At 46.2% G+C, this 19,695-nt stretch overlaps 1 protein-coding gene across 1 annotated transcript in view; it reads right to left on the minus strand.

Moving 5' to 3' along the window:
• Positions 1 to 19,695, minus strand: part of FRMPD1 (FERM and PDZ domain containing 1) — a 77,504-nt gene that overhangs the window by 26,973 nt on the left and 30,836 nt on the right. The window contains exons 3-6 of the mRNA XM_025201416.1: positions 8,940 to 9,044; positions 7,476 to 7,633; positions 3,750 to 3,852; positions 2,890 to 2,935 (exon numbers count right to left, since the gene is read on the minus strand). Of these exons, the coding sequence (XP_025057201.1) occupies positions 2,890 to 2,935; positions 3,750 to 3,852; positions 7,476 to 7,633; positions 8,940 to 9,040 (408 nt within the window). The 5' untranslated portion in view covers positions 9,041 to 9,044. The remainder of the gene's footprint in view (positions 1 to 2,889; positions 2,936 to 3,749; positions 3,853 to 7,475; positions 7,634 to 8,939; positions 9,045 to 19,695) is intronic.

Raw genomic sequence — 19,695 nt, forward strand, 5'->3', positions numbered from 1 at the left:
TATGATAGTGGTATAGGGACATACTTAAAGCAGTGGCTAGCAACCACTGGCCTAGAATTCAAAGGTGTCACACAAACACAGAGATGTCTTGTTTACTTGTCGATATTGCCTAACAACCAGCTGGTCAGTTAGAAGATTGCTGATTTATGTAAATGCCCCTACATTTGCCTTAATTTCAGAAGAATCCTTCAAAGGTATATCTATCTACAGTACATGCTAAAATTATTCTGCAGCCACACCCCATTATGAGCCATTCACTTCTAGGCTTTTGGGAAACCTAAAAAGTTAACGCAGTGTCAAGTGTCATCTCTGACAAACAGGTATGTGTTCGTGCCAAATCACCGTTCTCTTTTACAAGGTGACCATTCCTAAGAAGATGGGATGGGTGAAAAGGGGCACCCATCTGTCACTAGCCACTTAATTGATTTGATATGGTGTAGAAACTCGTGTGTGTGCTGCTCTGTTCCCATGAGACACTCAATAAATATAAGCTCTTTTCAGAGCGGCCTTGTTTACTGGAGAAATACCATTTATAGGGAAGGAAAAAATGTCTTTTCTCCAGCTGAACAATGTCATCCTCCAAACCGGTGGAACCTGTAGAGTATCTTGCTGACAAGAATCACACACAAAAGCAGACACGGTGGAGGGTGTCCCTTTAGAGGCCCACATATCTGAGATAGCCCTGCTGTCATACTTTCAACAAGAGAAAGGAGACCCAAGAGAAGAGTGGAATATCCATCAAGCAGGCAGTACCTCTCAGCTGAGAAGTGGGGCAAATGACAACCCCAAGCAACCAAGGCTGATTTGGGTGTTTGTTGGTATCCTTAAAGTGACCTGCAAAGGAAAAACAAAAAGGGGGTTGTGCCCTGTTTTCTGTTTATGATGCATGAAGACCAGTGAGGGGTTCTCTTTCCTCCTCTCTTTCAAAAGCAATCCCTTTCAAATTCTTTCTTTGCTTATTTTTAAACATGAGGCATTCAAGTCTTGTCTACCCCACTTTTTTTGGAGGACATCATGATCAGCTAAAGCACTGGTAGGATCCTCAGGTCCAGGAAACCATGGAAGGGAAACTATTAACTGAAGAGGGAAATAGTCATCTGTTCTAGGTATTTAAGGCATTGGTAGTTCAGTTTGGTTTTATTAACACCTGATTAACACAAACATCAAGAAATATTACGGAAAATATTTTTGTTGAAAAGATTTAACCCTTATCACATCTTCAAGAATGGTTAAAATCTGAGCCTGAGACCTCCAAAAAAATCGTCCAGCAGAACAAGGGGAGAAGAAACTTGACATTTTTGTTTTGCAAAAGTAAATCTTAGAAATATAAGCAGAAACAACCTAGCCATTTGAGGGGGAAAAAAATAAAATCTTTCAGGACATCTTCACGCATCACAAGAATCCGAAAAAGCACAAGCCCATTTTTGTTCTTCCTTTGCAGCTCTGCATTACAAACCCACATTAAATTCTGTTTGGATGAATACATCCTGGGAAGCATTACAGCCTTTTTAGGGAACTTCACGTGACATGAATCAGCTATCAGCCCACACATTTTAATACAAAACCTCACATTTTTTTTTCCAAATCTAGGTTACATACTTAGTGCTCAGCCTCAAGGAAGACATGGGGGCTTCCTGATTTAGGAGGAAACTAGAACTGCAGAGACTTACAGAACCACCCAGGATGAGAGGAAAGAAGATCAAACATTTAGTAGCTTTAAGCAGCAAGATCTGAGATGTGTTGTAACCAGGACTTTCAGGATTAACACTCTCTCCTTAAGGTGCAATAGATGATCATACAGGAGCCTGGAGAACAATGTTTAATCTTCCAGCTGATGCCAACAGCTTCAAAAGGCATGTGGACCCCACTAGAGGGTTAAGAGAGCATCCTGTGAGAGGGTGCTGACATGAAGGACTGCCCTCTTGATAGCCCCTCAGGACACATGCTGAGCTCTCCCTAGAGAAGTCCGCAGGGCCGTGCTTGGAAACACAGACTTCTGCACATCCATAAGAGGCCAGCACTTCCCAGACAGAGCTGTGAAAATGTTTCTCCCTGATGTTAAACCAGCATTAAAGCTTCTCTGAAGAGTGCCAGGTTCTTCAATTAATTTTCTCTGCACCCCAAGGGATGCTGAGATGCCATCATCCCTGCAGGTTCAGGATGTTACCACATATGTACCAGGCCTGGCTGGCCCATCAACACCTCCAATACACCCCACCTCCCAGTTCCAAACTCCAGGACAGGTGCCTGGGCTTTGTCTCTATAACACAGCCACTTCCCCTGAGCCAGCCTTCTCCCATTTGCCCCCTGAACAGTGCCACGCGGGGTCTTGCCTGTATGCGGAAAGAAGGGTGTGTTCAGCCAATCTCTGCAGCATCCTTTTCCAACCCAGGGGATCAGCAAGTGCCAATTAACAGTGCTTGGGGAAGCTCCCTTTCTGCCCTAGGGGCTCTGGGACAGTGCCTAATAAGAAAGCCCATAGTGCTGCCCAAGGGCTAGGAGCTGGATGGTGACTGTGGAGGGCGGTGGTGAGCAACAATATGAAAGTATGCGTCTCCCTGATGATGGCTATTCCCTCTGGCAGGCAGCTCTGCTGAGGTCAGTGGTTTGTGGGAAGGTGGTCCACATTACAGCTTTCTTAGGCAGTACAGTTGTAAGCAGGGTGTCTGCAGGTATGACTCTGAGGGGGAACATCAGGCCCCCTGTGAGTGAGTAACATCTCCTTTATGGTTTTTGCTGTAACTGCCTGCCATTAATACCCAGCCTCACAAACTGAACATGGGCCATCATTCTAAGCCAGCTCCAGCTCCTTCCCCCACCAGTGGACTCAGCTCTGCTCCCTGCCTGTGGAGAGCAACTCTAAGGAAAGTATTGAAAAACATGATTTACCGAGGTGCATCGCAGAACGGTCAGCAGCAGCTCATCTCCGGATTCCCTGTAACAGACATAAATATTATCAGCAGAGCTGGGGAGCAAGCAAAATGCTGCCTTCCACCCAAGAACCAACACTGCTGGCTTCTGCTGTGCACAAAGCCACTGAACCCATGGGATTTTCTGTTTTACACACTCTTGGGAGGGAACAAAGGCTTGGCAATGGTCACAGAGACGCCTGGGGACATGCCCTATTCTTTAACCCAGGAGAATGACTTTAGCAGGGAGGTGCCTTTGCCTGTGAGAGGCAAAGTGACATTAGCTGGCTCTATGAATGACCTTGGCTGTCAGTGTTTTCTATCAGGAGTGTTACATACACTCAGAGTGCTGTTGTCTCCTTTTTTACAAAGCCAACTGCTCTGCACCTCCAGATGGACTAAGCATGTTCAAACTTCACAGCCTCTTTGTGATCAGTGCATATTTGTGCATGCACAGTACTTCATGCTGTGAGGTTTTGGTTGTGGTTCCTACGCACTGCCATACAACCAGAGGCATAGCAAGGCATCTCCATGCTCAGGGGAGCTGCAATACACAGGACAACACCAGTTTCCTAGATGGTTGTGTGGTCCGCTGCTGCTGAAGTAGCAGCTATTTGTGTCCCTACATTAAATTGGCAGCTGGGGTTACATCTCCAATTGCCCCCCCTCCCCCTCAGTTATGCAACTGCAAATATAGCATTCACAGTCTCTAGTACAGCTGTGTTCAAACTCATGTGCCCACAGCACACACCTATCTCTAATGCACTATGCCTGGAAACAACATGGATGGAATCCATATAATGTAAATCTTTATCTCCCACCACACAGACAGGCCCATACCTTATAATATCAGCTGCTTTCTCAATCGAAATGCCCTCCACAGCTTCACTATTGATCTTGAGTATCTGATCGCTGGGCAGAATCTTCCCATCAGCTGTGCTTCCTATCAGAGATCAGTGTCAAGTGAGTACTCCAAGCAGCTCCTCTCTGGCTTGTGAATGAATGGACTTCTCTCTGTCTGCAGTACAGTACCAGGTATCCTATAGTTTGGACACCAAGAGCAACTTCTCTCCATCCCCTCCCAGCCCAGTCTGCATATGGAACTGGCTGCTCAAGGCTGAAGGAGGTAGCTGGCATGGGGAGAAGAAAGCTGCTAAGATATCCCTCTATCCCATTTTTTGGCTTCACGGGGGAGTTTTTGGGCAGGGCCAGGCTCAATTCAGTGTTCCCTTTCCTTTTCTGCTGCTCTTGGCTAAGCGATCTGGGTGGGGAGAGCTCTGGATGGGGACTCTTACACCTGGCCCTTTTCTGTGCAGGACAAATTTTCCTGGCCCCTAATGACAGCTGACAAAAGACCCACGGATACTTTCATCCTGGGAACCAGTGTCTAGGCAGCTGAGAGTACAGCAGGGGAACAGGAGTCAGTTTGCGCTGAAAAGAACCAGGAGAGACACATTAGTAAGAAGGCATGTTGTTGTGCTTCCTCATGAACACTGGACCAGAGAGGAAGGGTGGGGGAGGGATAAGAAAGGACCCAGGGGAGAGCCATTCCCTGAATATGTTCTCAGAGCAAAAACAGTGGGGATGAATGCACTGGTCTGCTTAGGTTTAAGTCATATTCATTCAAATTTGACACAATTCAGAGGTAGACTTCACATCAAACCTGTTTACTTCAGGAAATGAACAAGCAACCATAACTCTGGTGTCTAGTGACAGCAAAGGAAGGCCAAAGTAAGATGAAGGCATCTGAGAATATGGGGCTCCATTTTATCTTCAATTTATTTTAAAAGTCACCATTCTTTTCCCTGTTGGGGTAGCACCATGGGGCAGAAGTAAAGTTGTTTGAGTGTCTCAAGTTTGTATTTCCATCCCTTTGTAGGTTTGTATTTCTTTTAAGTTTAGTTTTAGTATACCAATGGCACACCTGTCATGTATTTTACCATTATGTTAAAGCCCTGAATTCTGAGACTTTGTTTCATTTAACAAAAGCTTTTGTCTTGGAATTTTCTTATGTTTTTGTACATTAATCTTCATATTAAACAAGTTTAGTTTAATCTTCATATTAAACAAGTGCCCCAAAGAGAATGATACCATGCAGTACCTCCAGTCATTTGTAGAGATGGGGTATGTACCCTAATTCCTTGTTATCCAAGGACTTCAGAGCAGAGCAGAGCAGATTCAGCATAACAATTACTCTTAGCCTCCCCAACAATGGCCAACATGACCCTTCTTGCCACAAGACAGTACAGCACATCTTTAACTCTGAGGCTGTAGATTAAGGCCTGTGGATGCATTACATGATTCTGAACCAGGTCAGAATGACAAGTGGGTTGTCATTTGCAGAGATCTAGGAGTTCAGCCCAGAACAAAGGCTATGTAACACACAGGGAAAGAAGAGCTGCCAACAACTAGGAAACTTTTTTTAAAGTATTTGATACCAGGCAAACCTGAAGCTATTAGGAGGGTCTGAGGGTGAGGGGCAGGACACTACTTCCTGTTTTAGCACACCTAGCTTCAACTTGTGGCTCTGCTACTTCTTATGGGACCTTAGTCAAGTTGCTTCCTCTGACCTGTGCCTGTTTCCAAACTGGAGAAGGTGTGGGGGATGCTCCCATAATTTTCAAGGTGTTGTGAGGTAAGCCCACTCACCGCTGCACAGTGCTCAGATGCAGTGGCAAGGGCTGTGCTCCCACCTCTCTACTCATACTTATTACTTGAATAACAGATGGATCATGACAGTGGCTTAGCTAATGTTTGCAAAACACAGAAGGTGAAAAATGCTACATTATTAAAATGCAGCTTTGGTCTTTCAATTCTGCACCATAGAATAGACAGAAAAAGTGTGAAATTTTGCACTACACAGACATTTGCATGACAAAAATATTCAGCCTTCAAAAACAATCCCAAATGATCAAATAAAAGAGAAAATTCTCCAAAATTGGTTTAGCTGAAGGTTTCACATACTTCTGACTTACAAATTAAGAAGTAATGGATAATAATAGATATACTTTGCAGTTCTGTACCCCATGTTAATCATCACAGTTTGATGATTGAGTATTATCCCCTTTTCACAGACAGGGAAACTGAGTTACAAAGCAGTTAAGTGACTTGGGGCCCCTGGCCAAGCAATGGTACCATCAAGGACCCTACCCAGGGCTCAGGTTTTCTACAATGAGTATGCATGATTTGTGCATGCAATTCATCCAGCTGCCAACAATCATATCATTTTAAACTCCTAGCCCAAGAATTTTGAGGGTACTCTCCAAATGTCAATATTTACAATCAGGATTAATGATTCTTCCCCTTTCCATTTTTCTTTTTCACCCCCACCTTCAGATACGAGTTAAGCTCTGATGTGCATTTGGTCTGTCTGTAGCTGGCCAATATACATCTCCCTGTTACCGTGCTGACAGTTTCTACAGCAGTTGGGGAAGCAACGAGGGGTTGTTGCAGTGTGACAGCTCTAAAAAAGGATGATTTTTAGTTACATTTCAAAATAAAATGTTTAAAAGAAGTTTACTTTTAAATACCTCTTTCCTGCATATTTATGTATTCCCTGCAGTTACCTATGTAGGATGGTTATTAAGAAGGCTACCATCCTCTTAGAGTCTTAGACTTATCTGGCAGCTTTGAACTTGAAGGACCTCAAATCACTACACACATCAAATAAACAAGTCTCTCATCTGTGGTAGTAGAGTCCAATGGTTCACCTCACATTCATTATTCAAGGAGGCGCCCTGTGGCTTCATAAATGTATGAGTTTACCTCAAAGATGCTGGGCATACAGAAACATGTCTGCCAAGCCATAGAAGTAATGGTTAAGAGGCAAACTACTGTGCAGATCAGTAATAAAATGTGGCTCATAACATCTATTCCCAATATGCAGAACAATTAGCAGATCCTTCTCTTCAGTCACTTCTTTGAAAAGGAGGGAGCCAGCTCACATGGCAAACAGATTTCCACAGCAGCAGCCACTGAAGACTCAGGCAGGGACAGAGGAGGTGTTGGACTATCCAGTTTGGAGTTCATGTGTGGCATGTCTACCCTGTCTCTGACCTGGGTGGGGGACTGCACCAGGAAAACATGCTCTGCCTGTTCACTTCTGCTCCATATATGCATGGCCAGCACTACTCCTAAACCCCTTAGCTTCATGTCTAGTTATTGCTACATGCCTGGCAAGGGTGGCCACTGGCCATGTTACATGTAGGACTAATGGGGTGGGGTGTGTTTTCACACATGCACCCACTCCCCCAATGGGAGCCAGTGCAGACAAAGCCAATACAGCAACTACTTTGCTAACAATAATGGAGAGAAGGACTGGTACCACAGCCCCACAGGCAAACACCCCTGCATGCTGGAGGAGGTCAGATCTAAATCCAAGTTGACTGACATGGAAATAACCTGAGAAGGATATATCAGTACTACAGGGAGGTGATCTGGCGTGGAAGCACTGATGTCATAGTATGGTGTGGCCTTGCCAGACATTCCTGGTTCCTTATTCAGTTTACACAGATTTTACATATGCTGTTCCATGCTCTTGTAGGGGAGGGAAGAAGATATTCCTACCTGCAGCAACTGATGTGATAGTGAGAGGCAAGTTTGGTGATATCTCAAAGCCATAGTGACCGAGAAGCAAATCCTTATGGATTGTGACTGTGAGCTTTACCCGGGTCAGGAGTTGGTTAATGCCATCAGATGGGATGTCCACCACAGATGTTCTCCCCCTGCAGATTCAGTGAGAGTGGGAAAGAAAGCAGGGTGTTTTTATCAGTTGATGCAATAATGATTTCTAAGAGCTTCTGGAGTGGAAGTAGAGAATGGTCAAGGTGTTTACCACAGGTTGGTGTGAGTGCAGGGGGCTTCTTACACAGTGGGAATATCTACAGAACTTTAAAAAAAAGAGTCTTCAGAGAACTGTCCTGACTACTTCAGCATGATCAGAGACCAGGAGCAGCCCCTCTACTCAGCGCTGTCTGTATGCTCAGCATGGAGGGTAGTTAAATGCAAAGCTTGGAAGCAGCAAAATAACACGTCTTAGACATCTGTACAGAGCATTAATCTGGATGCTAGGTGCTGTGTCTTGGTCACCCCCTCCTTCGGAGCAGGAGGATCCATTGGGAGAAAAGAGGGCTCTGTGGTCTCAGTGAGCAGAAGCCTCAGCATGGCTTCACCAGCTAGAAAAAGGTCTGCAAAATGGAAGGGACCTCTGACTCTCTTCTGAAGCCCTATTTCAAGTCAGGAGGAGGGAGCAAGAACCAACCATGCTAAACAGGGACTCTGCTCAGTGTCACTGGGGGAGCAGCTCTAGAGCCCTTTCTCCCAGCTGGTAACCACCCAGCCAGCATCCCAGAGTGCAAAGAGTCCAGCTCATTGAGCTGTGGTGTTAAGCTGCGCAGCTGACTCAGCTGTAGCTGAGCAAAGTGAAGGAAGAAGGAGGAGGCCAAGGACCCTCTACCTCCACCCTGAACAAACATGTAACCTCCTCTCCATTTGTTCAGTGGGGAATGGGAGAACGAGGGAGGCTTGGGGACACCAACGGACACAGTATGAAAGTAGATGAACAAAGGGGCAGTAGACTGAGGCCACTTGCCTATTTCATGGGTGCTCTGGGACAGCTTTTAGAAGGAAACTGTTTCAGACTGCTACCAACATGAGTCAGCTTGAAAGCAGTGTCCTAAGAAAAGACACTGGATTCTGGTTCCCAGAGGCCAGCCTGTTCTGCTCTGCACACACAGCACTTAATAGCAGATTAAGAAGAATGGTTGGGAAGGTTAGCCTCAATTAAATACCATTAATTACCTCACCTAATGCATGGCAGCCCATCCAGAGCTGGGAAAAAGCTTCCAGGACTTACACTAACTCAATCGGCATTGACAACCGAGTCAGAATACAAACAGCACCGAGTTCTAGCCTGCCACTCAGGATCCATATTAAAGGAGACTCTTTCTTACTTGCTGGAAACATGTTTGTTTCAAGCCCTCATCAAAAATCCCCCACCAATAGGAATTATGCATGTGAAAATGTATTTACCTCGATGCACTATCCCGGGATCGACGGATCCATCTTGCTACCATTTGTTCTATTCTACAAGATTTGCGTGACTGAAATGAGTTGGTCTCCAAATCTTCCATTTACCTGAAGAAGAGAGAGATTAATTTTCTTAAATCATGATAACTTGCAAGAACCAAGGCAGCAGGAAGGCTAACTTGCCCCCTACCAGCTCTGGTTACCAGAGTGGGATCGGTTGTCCATAGCCTAACTAACCCAGCTGCCTCCAGTGGCCTGCATGGGCATGGCTAGCTGCTTATAAGCTGAGACTCTCCTAGTGCCCAGTAGGCTATTCAACAGGACAATTGTCTCTGTCTAGCTTTGGGCTTCTGGACCTTGTTCTTTGTTCCCAGTCCCTGCCTGTTTAATCTTAGTTTCCTGTTCCTTGGGCCTTGTTTTTTGGTTTCCTGCTTCCTGGCTTCACCCTTGTTCCTGGTTTCTGCCTGTTGGTTCCTGACTCCGCTCCAGAACCTCTTCTTCTGACACCTGGCTCCTTGTTCATGACTCGAGCTTGGTGATTGCCCATGTCCCAGTCCCTTACAGCTATAGCTGGAGCTGCCTGCTCCAGACCCTTTGGCTACTGACTCTGGTCTGCATCCTCACTTCCAGCTCTTGAGTCCCATTGCTTGAGGCTCTATTGCAGTGACCACCCACATCCCAGTACAGAGCTCAATCCCCTGATCTGCCTGCTCCTGATCCTTTAGGTGCGACTCTTGCTTCCTGACCTTATCTGTTCTCGATCCACTGGGTTGTGGACCTAGGCTGGGGTCAAGCCCTGACTAATTGCATTCTGATTGTACCCCTGACAATAACAAACTTATTATAGTGCCAGACTGGGTAGGACCAGCCATCCAGCTATACTAGGATCCCCTTCTCTGACAGGAGCCAGTACCAGGTACAAGGGTCCTTAAACTTTGAGAAAGGCAGTTACAGGATAATCCCACCACGGGGGAGTTCATTCCTAGTCCTTATCTGCTTCACCACATAAGTGTTGCTATCTCTTATAAAGAAAGTTTGTTTATATGAAAGAGTGAGTGCAGTAAAGTTTCTTTCCCAAGTTAGTGGGCTAAAATCTGGGAGCTTTTGCACATCTGTACATTTTGCAAAATAATGTTGTGGAATGGAATTATTCCACCCCAATTCTGTCTGTCCCTGAAGGTGTCTGCACTGCAGGATGGGTAAAGAGTGTGCCAGGAAGAGACATGGGGTACATAGTCTCTACGTTTGTCCTCAGGGCAACTTCACTGCCTCATTTCTAGGATTAGTGCATGCAGAATACAAGTGGGTGGGTGGGTTGTGCCAGGGAGCACTGCTCTGGGAAGCACTGTGGAAGTAATATGGACAGACCCTTTGTGGGAACAGGAAGCTGAAACCAATGTACAAGTAGATGCCCATTTGTGAACCATGTTCTCTAGGAGGCAGAATATGGGCCCTCTCAGTTTTATCACAAAGCTCACTGTTTCTGTTAATTCTCTTCCTAAAAGCCCCTGGCTTTTGGATTCCTGTGAAGAGGTTAAAGTCTCACCTTTCATTAAAAAAAAAAGTTTTGAAGTCTCCTGGTAGCAGAGAAAAGCCCCAAAACATAAGAGCTCCAACACCAGAGAACATGTGAAAAAAACCCAATGGTTAGTATTTTTCAAATCTCATGATTGTGGGTGGCCCCCACTCATTAATTATTGGATGCTTGGGGTCAGCCATGCCACAAATGTATTTTTAAACAGAGCTATTATCAGCAGAATCATAGAAAATTAGGGTTGGAAGGAGGTCATCTAGTCCAACCCACTGCTCAAAGCAGGGCGACCCCCAGCTATATCATTCCAGCTAGGTCTTAAAAATCATGAAGGTTGGAGATTCCACAGCCTCTCTGGGTAGCCTGTTCTAGTGCTTTGCCACCCTTCTCGTGAGATTTTTTTCATAATATCTAACCTAAACTTGCCTTGCTCAAATGCTTTTTAGCAGTCGTCCATGCTCAAATACTTTTTAATATAATGGCACATGTTAAATTACCCTGCTTAAACCCACTCCTGGATGCCTAGATGGGACAAAGAGGAATAAGGACTAACAGAAGGACTGATAACCTAGAAAGCTTCCTACAGCTCTGAACTCTTACTTTTCCCTCCTCAGCTCTCCCTTTACCTGTGTGAATTTTATTAGGATGGTTATTGACTGCCAGTTATTGGCTCCTCAGCACAGAAACTGATTCTGAGTGAGTTGTTGTATCAATCTCCCTTGGTATCAACATCTGTAGCACAAAAAGAGAAGAGCAAGCTGAGCCTGTGGTCACATTGTAGAAGAGAACCTTTCCACTGCTCTCAGGGGACTCAAATGCCGCTTCTCAGTACTGAGTTCAGCTAATGCTCCTGGAAGCTGCAAAAACACACAGGTCTGACCCCACCACAGTTATTAGTTTGAATTCAGAGAAAGCCTCACATACAGTAGAGAAAGAAGTGTGAGGCTGCTGGTAACCTCTGAATCATTACAGCAACTGCCACTGGGGGGACCCTGGATTTCTGGCACGCTGCATGGCCAATTAAAACAGCCACATTAGGCACAGGGCGTTCCACTGCAGCAGGTCACCCATGTGATATCATCTGACTCTCCTCTGACCTCTCCTCTCTGGACTGGAGTGATTTGACCATTTGGAGTGACCTCCCCTACATCCCCACCTGAGCTGGGTGCCCCATACAATTCTCAGGGTGCCCCTGCAGAGTCACTCCCCTGCATTTGGCCAGTGGTCCACAGTTCCATTTCTTCCACCAGGTCTGCACCTGTGGTGCTGGAATAGCGGGGACTCAAACTTACTGGGCCCAGTAGCCATGCTTAGGAGAAGGCAAAAGGAAACAAGGGCATTCTGGTAGAGAAGGCTACAGTCTCACGGAAAGATGGTACCTTGCTTCCCCCTTCCTGTTCTCAAGCCCCAGAAAGGGGTAGGCCACTGTCTTCTGTTAGTGCTGAGTAGAAGGGAGTAAGTCCTCAATGGGAACATTTTGGGGTGGGTGACAGCAAGGTCCAGAAGGGAGTTCCAGCTGCCTTGGGAAGAGGAATGTGCACGGCAGCGAGCAGCTGCATTCTCTGTCTGTGACAGGGATTTCCGCTCGGATTAAATGTAGCCATAGAAATTCTATGGAGATTAACAACTGACGGTGCATGTGTGAGCAGCAATATATCCGTGATAGGAGAAACAGTCCTAAAAGTGTCATCAGCAAGCTAAATTCCACACTGACAAGACCGGATAAAATGTAACTCTGTCTGCTAATCCTAGGGTTATAGAAATGGGGCTGTTTAGATTAACCACCAGAGTGGGCAACTAAAACCAGAATCTCATCGAGCACATTCTGATTCAAAACCCTAAATTTCAATATCCTGGAGGTGGGACCTAACCTCTAACGGCAGCTCTAAATCTCTAGCGCTAGGTTTTGTTATACTTGGTTACTGGGCAAGCATTTTGTATTCAGCTGTATTACAATCTTAATAGTTTGTAATTGCAGTGTTGAAAAATGATGATGAAGTCCCATGATGCATCCTAACCATGTAGCTGTCTCATTTTACTATGTAATTACAATAAATTGAACCAACAGCCAGACTGCATTAGCAATTTCAAGCAATAAAAGAATAATACATACATGTGTGGTTTTGCTGGAAGAAGTGCCTTCAACCGCTGTGGTTGTATCATGGTTTAGGGAAACTGTGCCTAGCTCATAACAAAGTAGTTATCTAGAGTCTGATTTGTTTGAAAAGTGAACAGACTTCAGCGTAGAAAAAACAAGGCATCCAAAAAGACACTCACCTAAAAATCACCTCTATTTGTGCCAGTTACTTAAGCAGTCTTAGGCAAATTAATATTATGGTCCCTTCTAACAGCTCCAGTTCCCTTCTCTAAAGGTCAGTGATACACTTTTTCAGCTCAACTTAACTTTCATTTGTACTGTTTAAAAGAAATTTTGCTACCTAAAAATTGCTACACAACAAATCTAGTGCTTGTGTCTAAAGACATAAAGCTGCTGGTTTTACTGGCAAAACTAGTACGTTTTTAGCCTACTTAGTCCTGTTGAGCTAACAAGCTATAAAGCGGGAAGGTACAGTCAGTCCTGGCTAAAGCATCATTAATTGAATTCCACATAGAGAGACTTTTATTTCTAGGGATAATGCACGAGCCAGCTTGACTTTCAGATCCCAAACAGAGTGTGCAAGTCCATCATTATAACATCTGCCACATTGTATTTGTTAATTTACAGGTAAAAATGTATTTTCTAAGACCAGCAATGTATTATATCCTGCTCTAGTTACTGCTCTGAGCCAACCCATGCTTCAACACTGGAAAAAGTTGCAGCTATAACTGCATCCTGACTAGGCTGAACTAATGTGGCATTTCAAGCTACACAAGGGGAAACAGAATCTAGCCTTTTAAAATGAGGATGGGAAAGTTGCCAGGAAAGATGTATGAAACATTTGCTCTGAAACCAGGCAAAATTCTAGTGGTCCTGGATGCAATGTGAAACTCATAGATGACCCTTGTGTTGGATCAGGAACCTCATCCCATCAAGAACCCCATCACCACACCAGATTGATGCTTTCCTCACCCCTATTCATTCACATTTTCTTCTGTAGAAAAGGGGCGAGGCTGAGGGCCTCCAATGCCTTCCCTCCTGGCAACCCCCAGTGAATGGAGGCTGGTTCTTCTTCCCTTCCTAAACCCCTCCTGTTCCTTCATGGTCACACAGCACAAAGGGGTAGCAAACCCCTTTGTCAACAGGTGGTTTGGTAAGCCTGTTCTGGGCTGGCCTGTCATTCATATGCAGCATGCTGTGAAATTGCTCCTCCAGGCTCACAACTGCTGGTCCCCCTGCCTCTGGGCAAGGTCCCCTGAACCTCTGGTGGAATGAGGTGTGCTAGCTGTTATACAGCCACTCTTGAAATAAACCAGAACTTGTGGCATGGAAAGCTTATTAACTCTCCATACCCTCCTTGACCATGCGAGGATAGGGCAGCTGAGTGGATGGAAAGCATGTGCCGCTGTTCAGTATTTAAGAAAACCACCTACCTGGGAAGCAGTTAAAAGCCACGAATCTGTGCTATAGAAGATGGTCTGTGGTGTGCTTGCTCGCTATATAGGACAAGTTTGTTCTCTTTCAGTGTATTTTACACTTGGTGCCTGCTGCTTCTGGACTAGGAGCCTGCTGGGGCATTACAATACCTTGTGAGAAGAACAGCTGCAAGGATCACTTTCCCAGGTCAGGGCTTTGACCACATCACTGTTCTCTGTGCAGCCCTCTACTGACTTCCCTTCTCCATCATATCAAAAAAAACTTCTCACCTCCCATGGCTGACTCCCCCTACCCCCATCTCCCATACCCCTGGAAACATGAACCCTGGCTCTGACCAGCCAGTGGAGCCTGGCTGCCTTGGCTACTTGCTGAAGGTTCCAACAAACCCCTTCCAGCCACTTGCCCTGCTACCCCTCACACTTGGGCAAGCTCCCTGTGACTATCACAAAGCTATCTCAGTGCACTCCTTGAAGCCCTCTGCTGTTGTGCCTACTGCAAAATGGCTCCAGCTGTTGGCCTGTGGAGCCTGCAACCTCTCACGCTAGCTAACCCAAGTCTGCCTGGTGTTGCCCCTGTATTGCCTTTAATTTCTTACTCAGACTGCAATGTCTTTGGGGCAGAGATCACCATTTTTGTTCTATGTTTGTCCGTAAGCCCCTGACGCCATGGGGTCCTGATCCTTAATTGGGGCTCCTTGGCACCACATTGCAAATAAGCGAGTAAATAATATGGTACCTTCCACAAGCATGCACGGGGCTCCAATGGCCCCACCTCTAGCTTTCCTGGGACATTTAGCTGACGACAGACACTATCATTGAAGCTGCACAGCATGCAGCCTGTTGGAAGACTGTTTGGTCTATACAGGATTCCAACTAGCAGAAAACAGGTCCAACTGCTTCAATCATTTAAGGATGAATGCACAATATATTTTAAGAGATGGTCAAGCCAGAAGGGACCATTATGAACACCTCATCTCAGTGCTGACTGGGCCTTGAGCCCTGTCAAATTTGTTTCTTTTCTTAAAGCTCCACCTCTCAGAGTCATGTGATTTCAGTGGAATCTCACTGACCATTTAAATGGAAAGAGAGGGGGATCTGGGTCTGCTGCTAAAAGGAACAGACACATTCCATCCTGGCAGGCTAGAGGAAATGAAAAGGAAACAAAAGCTAGGGTGAGGTGGCCAGAGAGCATCCTTGTATTCACTTTACAAGCTGTAGTTCAGAACCCCACTGCATGTGGGGTTAGCAGGGACAGTCCTCTCCCAGAAAGCACAGGTCCCCTGCTTGCTCCATTGCACTCATATGGATTTTACAAGGAGGGAGCTGCTCACGGCTGGGCCCAGGGGCTGTGCTCCATGCCCCTGGCCCAGACTCTTGCCCCACCAGTCCTGCCAGTGCTAATGGTAGAGGCAGAGCAGGACCTGCAGGCCCCAGTGACACTACATAGATCTGTTACCAGGTTTGGATGGACACAGCAGGATGCAATGAGCTTTACACAGTACCCAGGGCCTGCAGTAGAGGCAGAGCAGGACCTGCAGGCCCCAGTGACACTACATAGATCTGTTACCAGGTTTGGATGGACACAGCAGGATGCAATGAGCTTTACAGCTGTTCTTCCCTGATTGAAGCCTGGAGATGCCTGGTAGGAAGGAGTTGAAGGTCATTTTTTGCCCAGACCCCTGTTAGGCTTCCCAAAGGAGTGTGAGGTGAGGGGCAGGGACTACCACACATCTTCTCTGTAGGACAACCCTGGGTAGCTACCAGTTCAGACAGTCTGGATCACAGCTCTGAAGGCAGTGAAAGTGATGCACAGTATGGCCCCCTCTACATGTTACAGGTATTGTGCAATTAACTGGTTAATTGCACTATTACTTTAAGACCACCTACACATGCCAAGTACTTATCACACAATAAAAAGCTCCAACCAGCTATAAAGTTAGACCTTGAAAAGGTGCACTAACTGTATAGCTGTTTGCTATCAAGCTTTAATTTGCATGTGTTGTAGACTCTCCCCTGTGGCTGGGAGCCACCTCAGCTGACAGGTCTCCTAGCTGCAGGGGTGCACCATGCCCAGTGTGAAATCCCCAGGCCCTGTGAATTGGGGCAGCCATGATCACACCACTGAACCCCAGGAATTGCAAAAGCTGTGACCCCTCAGGCCTGGGATTTCACGCAACCCTGACCCTGGGAGATAGCAGCTGCTGTAAACCACAGCCCTGGGGAGTTGCATGGGGCATCCCTATGGCTGGGAGCCCCTCAACTCGTTTCTTCCTGCACCATAATAATAAGACATGATAGGATCTAATGCACGATCCCACAGTTGCACCTCCTGCCATGCATGTGTGGCATAGCAGGAGGTGCAATTACATGAATCCTGCATTAGGATCCATAGTGCCTGTATCTGTATGTGTAGAGGGGACCTGAGCCACAGCAAGCCCTGCATGGATAAGTACATCTCCTTTGACAGGCTAGTTGCAGCCTTGCCCTGTTCCCCAACCTGAGCCTCCCATATCACAGTCCAGCAAAAGGAGTGGGGTCTGCACAGAAACATCCAATTAGCTTTTGGCCCCTCTGCACTGTAGGCACAGACCGAAGTGACAATTTTCGCCCAATCTGGTCCTTGACAGTGTTCTACAGCTGCGACCAAATGGAAGTGCACAGCTGCAGAGCACTTTAAAAGGGCCCAATCCTGTGACACTCTTGGGAGGGGGCTCCAATTCACACACCCCACCCTCCAGTGCTGACTGAAAAAAACCCAGACCAAACTCCCTCTGCTCCCTTCCCCGCCTCCCAGTCTGAAGATAGAGCAGGGGCTAGGAGGGCAGAGAAGTGGGGGGAGTGGCTGGGAGGGGAGAGCAGTTGCAGACTTTCTGCAGCTTCAAACTGAAGCTGAATCCCGGCACCCAATAGCATCATATTTAGACTCCTGGTGGCCCCGGGCGAACTTTTAGTATCAGGCCCCCCTTTGCCAGAGATAATGATAATACTAATTTTAAAATTACCATTTTCGGGTCCCCTTTCTGCCTGGGCCCTGGGCTGCCGCCCAGTTCACCCATGCCTGTGTCCAGCCCTGGTAACAGGAGCAAACATTTGTTGAGTCCGGGGGATTGTTGCAACTCATAGTACTTCCTGCAAAGTGCTCCGAGTTACAGCGGGGAGCTGCACTTCTGTCTGTACCTTGCGTTCTTCTCTTAAGATACAATGGATTTGAAGCTTAGGTCCCATTTTGCCCCCAGTTACACCAGTGCAGCTGCCTCTCCATGGGTGTAACTGGGAGCAGAATGTAGCCCTTTCAGTCTAATTTTGCTGTTGAGCCTGCGTGCGTGTCACTAAGAAGCTTGGCTCTCCTGGGATCCTAATACTCAAAGATGCTTAAATACTATTTAAAGAAAGAATGACGAAGTCTCCCTGGGTGTTTGTTATCAGAGGGCAAGGGAGCTCTACACGGAGCTGATTAAACAGTTGCTGGGGTCTCATGGAAGACTCGGATGCTGCAGTACTTCTAAACCATGTTTGGCCAACATCAGACCCTGATGGGAGGGTGGGAAGGGGCTACAATCCACAGGTAAAGTCTGAAGGATGAGCCCTGTTTCTCACAGTGTCTGTTTGAGAGTGGGGAGCAGCTCCTAGGATCCCTAAAAGAGTAGCATATCTGTCAGTCTCTAGCTAGGAAGTCAGAGAGGTTTTGAGAGCCCCTTCACCCCAACCCCTTCTGTCTACTGGCAGGGAGAAGCAAAATCCCATTCTTTACCCCCATCAACATTCTGGATGCTTGTGGGAAGCTCCTAACCTCCTGAAAGCTTGTGGGGATTGGGAAACCCTCCACAATTCTATCTTCTTCCTCTGTGTTCTGGTTCCTGGGATGGTGAATGAGGTTATAAATACGTTGCCCCTGCCACAAATCACCATCGCAGGGGTGGGGTGGGGAAGACACTGTCTGCTCTTTAGCCACTGCTCCCACTTCAGTCTTGAGTCTTCTTCTTCTCCTTTCCCCAGGGTGGAGGGTGCAAAATGAGGAAGAATTGGGCAGCGGCAGACACACTGATGCTGGCTGCTGGCTCAGGCAGACTCCTCAAAGGCAGGGCACATTCAGGCCCTATTTACATTTGTGGCTGGCTGGAAATTTTCCTGGTGAATATATGTCTGTTGGATTCATCATCAACTGGAACTTTTTTGATAAGATTAAAATCGAATGGGAATTGAACAAAGCAATTTGGTTGCCCAGACATTATTAGTTTTGTTTTAAATTTATTTCATAGGAAATTTCCAAGTTTCTTGCTTTTGGTCCACTTGGGAATTGAAAACAAAGTCTGAAACACTGGATTTTTCCACCCAATGAAAATTCCAGGTTTCAAACAGCTGAATTCTCATGAAAAGGGATAGAAACAATTGTAAATTAGACCTTGGCTTCTGTATTAGTCTCCTGCTAGAAATGACCAGTGGCAAGTAGGGTAGTAGAAATGATCAAGTCCTGCTTATCAGTGTGTTTTCTGCTGCTTTATGGAATGATTTGTTTTCTGGTTTTCTGTTACTTAGATCTAAAAATGTGACTTTTCTCTTTAGGGAGTTTGTCACAAGTCAATATCTGAACAAGCCCCAGCTGTTCACAAGCTTCCTGCTACTCCCCTGGCCCCCAAGCTGTAAACACTGAAGCATATGCTCAACTTTGCCATACACGAGTCAAGCTGAGGTTGTGTAGGCTTGCAGAACTAGGGCAATGGGTTTTAGTAGCTAGTGACCTCAATGGCATTATGTAAAAGAATGACGCCTGAGACTGCACAACAGTATCCCACTGGAGAAGGGGAGACAGAAAGCAGTGAAACGTAGCAGAACTCAGTGAGATGTTTTATCAGGTTGTGACATGAAGGGCCTGTGAGCCCTCCCACGAAGCACACCTAACCCCTTGGCCTCATTCCATGTATACCATGCCCCAGAAATGAGGCAATGCCTTAGAGCAGCCCTGAGTATGTGCCAGACAGAGCCTGAGCGTGTGCTGCATGCATGCTCCAGGCTGCTCTGAGGTGGATATATCAGCAGGTGCAATGCAGGAGCCAGCAGACAGGTGCACTCTATGGAGTGGATCTTGGTATCTAAAATGGTTTCTCCACCACTAATGGTGGGAGAGACATTGTTTTAGATTCAAATCTGATTCTGTCCCCGTTACTGATATGTATAGATCCTATAAAGACAGCGGGGCTACTAAGGTGAACATAGGACTGTAGGATAAAGCCTCTAGATCAGTGATTCTCAATCAGGGTGCTGCAGCACCCCAAGGTACTAGAAAATTCTTTTGAAAGTGCCATGCAATATTAGCACCATTAGGTGCAAAAACCTATAAGAGTCCCCAAAATAAACACAGAGAGATTTCAAATAGGAATCCATTGTGTCAAAAGCATTTTGACCTGTTGTGATCTGCTGAGTTCTTTGCAACAGAAGAAAGTATTTGTGTATTCAAGAAATGAGTAAAAGCTAAGAGCTAGCATTTTCTGAGGAGTGCTTTGAGTCTAATGAGGGTGCCTTGAATCCAAAAAGACTAAGAACAACTAAACTAATTCCTACAGGAGAACATGTGGCCTACATGATAAGATCCTGGCCTGGTACTTAGAAGATCTAGGTTCTATTCCCAGCTCTGCCACTGGCCAGTTGAGTGCCCTTGGGTAGGCCTCTTTCCCGGCTTGGGACCGGGGCGGCCGA

Source organism: Alligator sinensis, unplaced genomic scaffold (genome assembly GCF_000455745.1).
Source record: "Alligator sinensis unplaced genomic scaffold, ASM45574v1 scaffold434_1, whole genome shotgun sequence".
Classification (NCBI taxonomy): Eukaryota; Metazoa; Chordata; order Crocodylia; family Alligatoridae; genus Alligator; species Alligator sinensis.